Source organism: Populus alba, chromosome 11 (genome assembly GCF_005239225.2).
Source record: "Populus alba chromosome 11, ASM523922v2, whole genome shotgun sequence".
Classification (NCBI taxonomy): Eukaryota; Viridiplantae; Streptophyta; class Magnoliopsida; order Malpighiales; family Salicaceae; genus Populus; species Populus alba.
The window spans coordinates 17,039,460-17,048,668 of NC_133294.1; the positions used below are offsets into that span (position 1 = coordinate 17,039,460).

The 9,209-nt window shown below is 38.2% G+C and overlaps 1 protein-coding gene across 1 annotated transcript; it reads right to left on the reverse strand.

Moving 5' to 3' along the window:
• Positions 1-1,179: 1,179 nt before the first annotated feature.
• Positions 1,180-1,959, reverse strand: LOC118031464 (G-type lectin S-receptor-like serine/threonine-protein kinase RKS1). Its single transcript, XM_035035901.1, has one exon. The coding sequence runs from the start codon at positions 1,957-1,959 to the stop codon at positions 1,180-1,182; it is 780 nt and encodes a 259-aa protein (XP_034891792.1).
• Between the last annotated feature and the right edge of the window lie 7,250 nt (positions 1,960-9,209).

Consider the following 9,209-nt stretch of genomic DNA (forward strand, 5'->3'; position numbering starts at 1 on the left):
AGGGATTAAACTGTAATTTTCAAAAATAAATGACCAAAATAAAATTTCATCATTTTCAACCTCAAGACCATTCTGTCCAGATTATCCAGCAAGGTTTGAAATGAATTTCTTAACCATAAAAATCAATTTAAACAATCAACTCACAAATCTTTCTAACAACATACTAATTAATCACCTTACATTAAACCCTTAATAATCATAAATCAATCTTAACAACATAAACTTTAAATCCTTATAAACCCTAATCTTTTCCTAAATTATTCCATAAAAAAACTATAATCAAAAGTAATATGAAAGAGAACCATTTACTTGCTATTTTTACCTTTCTTAAACTAAACACTCAAGATCAAAAACTAAAATATTTGGTTTCATGAGAGAAAGGTCACGACGGCCACAAGAATTAAAAGAGAGGAAAAAAACAATTTTCTTGTAACTTTTTCTTATATAGTTAGGTTAACTTAGGTTGAGTTTGGATTGACTTAAACTTGAATTTGTACTAAAAGTTTAGTTTTATAGAACTACTGTCTATATAGAAATGGATTTAATCATATTTATACCCCAATCCACTGCATGTCTAAAAACCAATTCGAATGCATTTCAAGGCTTCTTGAGGATAATACAACTCCTTGAGTGACAAATCAACTCATCTCTAATGTTTTGTCTTTGTATAACAGTGCATCAGGAGGAGGGACAAGAGATGCCATACATATCTCATCTTGATCATTTACAAAACTAGTCTTCTGGGTCCTCCATGGCCATGGGGTAGTTCGCCAGATACGGTTTCGTGCGTGCAAGAAGACGCAATGGAAAGACCTTCCATGTTAGCTGTTGTTCTCGTGTTGAGTAGTTCTGGAGTAGCTATTCCTTCTCCAAAACAACCTCATACAATATTTGAGGAAGAAGAAGATGACAAGGAAAGGAACAACCCGACTCAATTCCACCTGTTGGCCTGCGTGCTGACAACACCAAGATCCAAAGTTCAAAGTTCAAACTTCTGTTTCAATCTTTACATTCTATTCTAGTATCTTTCAGTGAACTTCCATACACACCTTTCCTCTTAGCAATGCCAAGCAAGAACGATCAAGTTACTTGGTTTCTTCAGTAGTAAATTAAGGATGTTCCAAAACCACCTAAAACTCATGTCCCTAGGAGAGAGGGGAAGGCAAAGCGAAAACATGACTATGAAGTAGTTACATACAGATCATGAATTTCACTCCCAGCATAATTAATGTGTTCTAATTCCTTGTACCATGTCAAACAACCATAATTTTTTCCAGGAATTGCAATGATTGCGTATGCAGAGCATGAGCAATTCCTCTTGCATTGCACTTCGCAGTCTGCAAGACTCTGGCTCATGTCCACCCAAACTGCAGCTGAACTTTCCGGAAGAACTACATTTTCCACCTTCACAAACCCTTCTCCATGCTGGCACACCGAAGACGTATGTAGCCGCTTCCTGACACAACCACCGGAGCCATCTCTCCGAGACCATTCCAATGGGTACTTGGGCTCGAACCCAGGTAAACAGGCACATCCAAATTCATTTAGATTGGCAAGTTCACACGTACTAAAAGCACCACAATGTCTATAATAGTTGCACTGAAACTGAGGGGACTTCCAGTATTCCTTCCACTGACCATCACTTTCTCGCCATGTTAAAGCCTTTACATGTCCCGGATGATCCACTAATCTTAGCAGAAAAGAATCATCAGGAACTGTGTAGAAATAGTATATTTCGTCTGGATCATTTACAAAAGTGCTTTTGTATAAGCCCATCTGACTTCTCCATGGCCAAGGAGGAGATCTATTAATTGGCTTCGTACCCTTATATATAAACATTTGCGGTGAGACATTTGGGTTGATCATAAGAGAAAAGTCTCCAATCCCAGGGTCATCAGCTGATCTCCATGATATTAGGAACCGATCAATTCCTAATTTTCGATCCAGCCCCAGTTTCATTCCAGGAAGCAGGATGTTCGTAGGATAATCGAAGCTTTGCCATACAGTTTTTCTGCTTCTTTTCCTGACCAATATCAAATTTCCTGAATCCAAGAGTTGAGCTTCGCAAGTATCATTTGTTGAATAATTAAACTCAATCCAGAAGGTTCCAGTCAAGGAAGGCAACCACCCACCGACCAGCCGCAGCCGCCAGCCACCAGCCGCAGCCGCCAGCCGCCTTCACACCACCGGCCGCCAGCCGCCTTCACATTTGGAAAGTTTGAATTTTTGTATTCTGTTTCGTGTATAAATAGAGTGCCCAGTTTATGTTATTGTGTGTGGAGAGAATTGAGAGGAACACTAGAAAGAGAAAGAGAGAGAGAGGGCGTGTAATTGTTAAGCTTTTGTGTTTAATTGTAAGCTTCGGATTTTGTAATAAAACCAGTGTGTTTTATCCCCTCTGAGTGTTTCAAAGCCACCACCAGTGGTTTCTCCCACCAACAATTGGTATCAGAGCCCCGTTCGTCGGAAAACAGAAGAGTTTTGGGGTATATCCGAATTTTCAAAATTGTCAAAAACAAGTTTTGATCATTCCAAAGTGTAGAGCTCATCAAGACGAACTCACTGGGCAAAAATCAGCCAAATCGGAGTTCGGGGTAGCCCACACGCGCCGCCTGAATATTCAGCCAGATCGCCCACGCGCATACCACGCGCCCCGAGGTTGAAGACGACTGAGCCACACGCGCGCCATATTGGAGCCGCGCCGAGCCACAAGCCGAGTCCAGCCGAGCCACAAGCCGAGCCGTACTCCGAGCCGAGCCGAGCCGCGTTCCAGCCTCAGCCGAGCCGAAGGAATATTCCCCCGAATATTCCCTGAATATTCCCCGAATATTCCACAGAATATTCCCGGTTCAACCCAGCGAACCGCCCGCCGTACAAAATTGGTTTTTTGACCGGTTCACCCATTTTTTGACCCGATTTCAACAAAGTCAGACCGGTTCCCTACTATTTGGACCATTCCGGATCGATCTACAGTTTCCGTTTGGCCAAATTCGGCTTCCAGAAGGCGATATAGTCATTAAAAGAGCAAAATGACTACAGAAGGTACACATACACTCATCCCTAAGCTGACCAAAGACAACTATGATAGTTGGTGCATCAGATTGAAGGCATTTCTTGGGTCACAAGAGTGTTTGGATATTGTACAAACTGGTTATGATGAACCAGAGTCCAAAGAAAGAGAAGATGCTTTACAAGAGGCACAGAAGCAAGCCTTGAAAGTCAACAGAAAGAAGGACAACAAAGCCAAGACCATCATCTACCAAGGTCTTGATGAAGATGCATTCGAGATCATAGCTTCCGCTGAAACATCACATGATATATGGGAGGCTCTCCAACAGAAATACAAAGGTGCTGACAGAATCAAGAAGATTCGTCTTCAATCTTTGCGAGGAGAATTTGAGTTATTGCAAATGAAGTCCTCGGAGTCTATTTCTGATTATCACACAAGGATTATGGTGATAGTCAACCAGATGAGGAGAAATGGAGAAGCCATCATCGATGCTCGAATTACTGAGAAAATTTTGAGATCCCTAGATCCAAAATTTGATTTTGTTGTTGTCGCAATTGAAGAGTCCAAAGATGTGGACAAGTTGACAGTAGATGAGCTTATGAGTTCTTTGCAAGCTCATGAGCAGAAGATAGTAAAGCGAAATGGAGATAAGGTCATCGAGCATGCCTTACAAGCAAAGTTGTCCCTCAAGGACAGATATGAGCAAGGGGAGACTTCATCAAGTGGCTACACCACTCAAGGAGGAAGTCAACAATCCAGAGGAGGATTCCAGAGATTCCAAGGAAGAGGTTCTTGGAATACAAGCTTTAGAGGAAGAGGTGGTAGAAGCACCACCAGAGGAGGCCGAGGACAACAAACATTCACTCCCAGAGGAAGAGGAGGCGGTTACAATAACCGTGACAAGAGGAATATCAAATGTTATAGTTGCAATCAATTTGGGCACTATAGCACTGAATGCAGAAGAAAAGCTCCGTTGGAGATACGTGAGCAAGCCAACTATGTAGAGAAAGATGATAGAGAAGAAACTGCATTTCTTGTCCAACAAGGACTTGATAAGAAAAAGGAGGACATATGGTATCTAGATACTGGAGCCAGCAATCACATGTGCGGCTACCGAGAGTTATTTAGTAATCTAGATGAGACCAAGCAAGGTCTAGTTACTTTTGGAGATACCACAAAGGTTCCATTCAAAGGTAAAGGCAACATCCTAGTCAAGATGAAGAATGGCGATTCCAGCTACATCGCCGATGTCTATTATGTCCCAGCCATAAAACAGAACCTAATCAGCTTAGGTCAACTTTTGGAGAGAGGCTATACTTTTTACTCGGAGAATTGTCATCTAGCAATTAGAGACAACAATTGGAGATTAATGGCCTACGTGAAAATGTCCAAGAATAGGATGTTTCCTTTGAACATCCAGTATGATGCAGCAAGGTGCTTGAGTGCCATCACCAACAGTGAAGAATGGCTTTGGCACCTGAGGCTTGGACATATGAATTTCACGAGTCTGAAGATGCTAGCAAGCAAGAAGATGGTCAAAGGTTTGCCTCACATTGATCATCCAGATGAAGTCTGTGAGAGTTGTGTCCTCAGCAAACATCACAGATCCAGTTTTGCTAAAGAAGTCAACTGGAGAGCAAAGAGGCCACTGGAGTTAGTACACACAGATGTGTGTGGCCCAATTACGCCTATGTCGACTGGACAAAATAGGTACTTCCTCACTTTTACTGATGATTTTAGTAGAAAAACGTGGATATACTTTCTGAAGAGGAAGTCAGAAGTATTCAATTGTTTTAAAGATTTTAAAGCAATTGTGGAGAAGCAAACTGGTTATACGATCAGAACAGTAAGATCTGATCAAGGAGGAGAATATACAGCCAATGACTTTGAAGCCTATTGTACACAACAAGGCATCAGACATCAGACGACGCCAGCTTATACACCACAGCTGAACGGTGTAGCAGAAAGGAAGAATCGCACGATTCTTGACATGGCTAGAAGTTTGCTCAAAGCAAAGAAGCTGCCTAAGCAATACTGGGCTGAAGCTGTATCATGTGCAGTATATTTGTTGAATCGCTGCCCAACTAAAAGTTTGCAAGGAGTTACTCCAGAAGAAGCATGGAGTGGTCACAAACCAAGTGTTACTCATCTACGAGTCTTTGGTTGTGTGGCATATGCAAAGATCCCAGATGCAAGAAGGAGAAAGCTCGATGATAAGAGCGAGAAATGCATCTTTGTCGGATATGGTGAAAGAAGGATGGGATACAGGCTGTATAATCCCATCACGAAGAAGGTGATTACAAGTAGAGATGTTATCTTTGAAGAAGATAAATCTTGGGCATGGAATGGTGATCAAGAAGCAGTCAAATGGATCACCACTGATTTGATCCTTGAAGGTGAAGAAGTACCAACAGTACTTGTCGAAGAACCGATTGTACCTGTAGAAGAACCGATTGTTCCAGCAGCTGAACCACAAAGTCCGGTGTTTATACCAGCAGTTGAACCACAAAGTCCGGCACACAGTTTCCCTGTATTCAACAGGAGGAACACACCAGGAGCATCATCATCAACACCACCATCAGCATCCTCGTCAGAAGGACCAAGAAGGATGCGGAATCTTGAAGAGTTGTACGATACCACTCAGGTTATGGAAGATACAACTCTATTTTGTTTCCATGCAGATAAGGACCCACCAGAAAAGAAGAAAGCAATAGGTGTCAAAAAGGTCTACAAGACGAAAGCCAAATTAGTGGATAAAGGCTACAAGCAGAGAGAAGGCATTGAAGGAAGAAGTGTTCATGCTTGGCATGACATCCCTCGATTGAGTTTAAAGGGGAGATTTGTTGAATAATTAAACTCAATCCAGAAGGTTCCAGTCAAGGAAGGCAACCACCCACGACCAGCCGCAGCCGCAGCCACCAGCCGCAGCCGCCAGCGCCTTCACACCACCGGCCGCCAGCCGCCTTCACATTTGGAAAGTTGAAATTTTTGTATTCTGTTTCGTGTATAAATAGAGTGCCCAGTTTATGTTATTGTGTGTGAGAGAATTGAGAGAACACTAGAAAGAGAAGAGAGAGAGAGGGCGTGTAATTGTTAAGCTTTTGTGTTTTAATTGTAAGCTTTCGGATTTGTAATAAAACCAGTGTGTTTTATCCCTCTGAGTGTTTCAAAGCCCACCAGGGTTTCTCCACCAACATCATTTTCTTCCACTGAAAACATCTGTAGACCAACAGGAAGCTTTCGGTCATCGTACCATAGAGAAACGAGGTTTCCATATTGGGTTTATAAAAGAAATCCTGAGGAACCAATGATTGGATCGTCCTGTTTGCAAACCCACACCACAGTTTGTTCTTTACTTTATGGTACCAAATTCCAAGATATCTATTGCTTGAACTCCCGGACTGAAAAATCCTAGAGCGAAACTATTTCCTTTGGAATAAGAAGGTGACCTTCTTTAATGTTTGATTGTCTTTAGGATTCTTGGATGTTCAAGATGAGAATTGGAGCATTAAAAGAAGAAAAAAGCAGGAAACAGTTTTCAGCTTCCATGAGTGGGTGAACTGTGGCTTGTGGAAAGTGTTAAATTTTGCTTTGTGGAGAATGGATATGCCTCAGACAAAGTCTTCAGAGAAGTTGCGTGACGGAATTTAATAAGTTACTCTTTTCAACCTTCAAAGTCTAGGCAATGACTTGTTTTTGTTGAAGTATCAATCCAGATTTTTGGAAACGACACCGTCCTCTAGTTTTAAAAATATGTAGTAGGTTGCAGACGTGTACAAAAACAACATAAAAAGACAATTATATACTAGAAAAACAATTTTAAAATTATAATTTTTCTAAACAAATTTAAATATTAAAGCTCTTCTAGACTATTATGTACTAGAAAAAACACCATAAACAAAACTTAAAAATTAATAAAATATTTCTAAAGTAAATAGAAAAAAAATTAAATCAATTTGTAAAATATAACATTTTCAAAATAGTAATTTATAGTACTAGTTTGAAGGCTTTAATGAATTTAGATGACTTCATAAATCAAACCCTACATGGGATCTTGTCTTCTAGAATCAAAATTTATGTCCATTATTATAAGGCCATGCATTGGATAAATATCTTCTACATCAGTCTCCTCATGTTGGAAGTAACTTGTCTTCAAGTTCAAATTGTTCTTGTTTTGACCTCAATCAAAGCTCTAAAACTCCTTTCCTTTCTTCCCTTTAAGTATATAAAATACTAGATATTAACTTTAGTTCTTTATTAATATATTTTTTATTTATATAACACTTGAATAATTTTATCTTTGTGATGATAATAAACTTATAATTAAAAGAATCAACATAATCTAAATCAATAATTTAATTTTGTTGGGCATTTTCTATGTTCTATTTACACTTAATATCTAACCTATCATATGAACACCATTGATGACATTATTGCTACTTTGCTATCATTGTTTATGCTATTATTATTATCATAAACTTGGCTAGGTGATCACACACACACACACACACACATATATATATAATTTTAGTTTTCTTTGTTATTTTTTTTTCACTTGGATTGTTTTGTTTCTGAGTTTTTTAGAACTTGATTCTGGTTCTTAAGAAATACTTAAAGTTGTTAGTGTTACGCAAAAAAATAGGAAAGGATTTGATCTTTCATGTGCTTGGTCTGACAAATCTAAGCCATATGGCTTTCTATCTTCTTATATTTTTGTGTGTTTCATGTGCTATGTTGTTGATTCCTCTTTTGCTACATTATCTTAAGAGGTTTTGAATATTGTAAAGATATCTTGCTTCTCAATTTATTGTATTTTGTTACACTCTATTTTTTTATGCATCTGTATTGAGTTTGAGCATAGCCTGTGTTGTTATTTATTTTAGGACCTCACATAAACATCCAAATACAAAAAAAAAATTAAAAACATTGGAAAACAGATATGCATGTAAATGCCTACACTTTCATATGTGTTTATAGTTACTTTCATATGATTTGGTACGTAAAAAAATATGAGTAATTTATTTTTTTCAGTTCTCATATAAAAGTCTACTGAAATTTCCATCAAAATTTTGACAAAGTCTCCCTATATCGGAAGGTCCCAAGTTATCGACATATACTCTGTTTACACTTCTAATATCTTACATCTCATAACTTAATCACGACCCAATCATTTTGGAACAAAATACATATTATTAAAAAATGAAAATCATAATAATATAGCAACATAAATATCCAACAATTTAAAAAGACAAACATATATTTATATTTTATTCACTTCTCCCTTCTCATTTATATTAGAAACTTTTTCTCCTTCAATTACTAAAAATTGTTTCCTCTTCCATTATCAACTTCAATTCAAGATTTCATAAGATTAACCATGATCATTTCCACTTAACACATTATTGATACCAATTTCACTGGTATCATCATCATCCAGTAAGAGTCGATGCAAGGTGATCCCCTTACTTGGGATCCTACAAACACTAAATGTATGCTAGCCAATATATGGTGATACCCTTACCCGGGATCCTAACACACACTAAATATATGCTATCCAATACATGTTGATCCCCTTACATGAAATCCTAACACACTCTAAACTTATGCAGTCAATACATGTTGATCTCCTTACCCAAGATCTTAACATACACAAAATGTATGCTAGTCGAAACACATATTAAACTTCTCGTATTTTCTTTGTTAGTGGTACTCCTATCACTTGGCAATGCACACAAGGGTAGTTCACCTTAAACACACACATACATTCAGAATACTATCCAAAATAACATCATTACACTAACTTCCATCCTTTCAATAATATCCAACGTTGCAATTCACAATCTCACATTATTAACATATTAATTCTTGAATTTAACTAAAAAGCTAGTGAGGATCACCTACCTACAGTAGAAGCTCTACTCGTTCTCCCCTGTTGTTGTTGTAGCTGTTGCATCACATCGATAGTCCCTCTTGCAATCACAAGCTCATCTCGTAAATTTTTCTCATCGAGGATGTGTTTTATAATAATCATATCAACAGCTAACATAATCTTTCTTTCAATCATTTTTTTTTTATATTTTATGTTTTTCTCATTACATCCATTAATATTGTCGTTTTTGACATCATAGTTATCATTCTTTCTTTATATTTGAACTGTTACTGTTTAATCTCAAATTGTTTACTGTCTAGACATGGACTA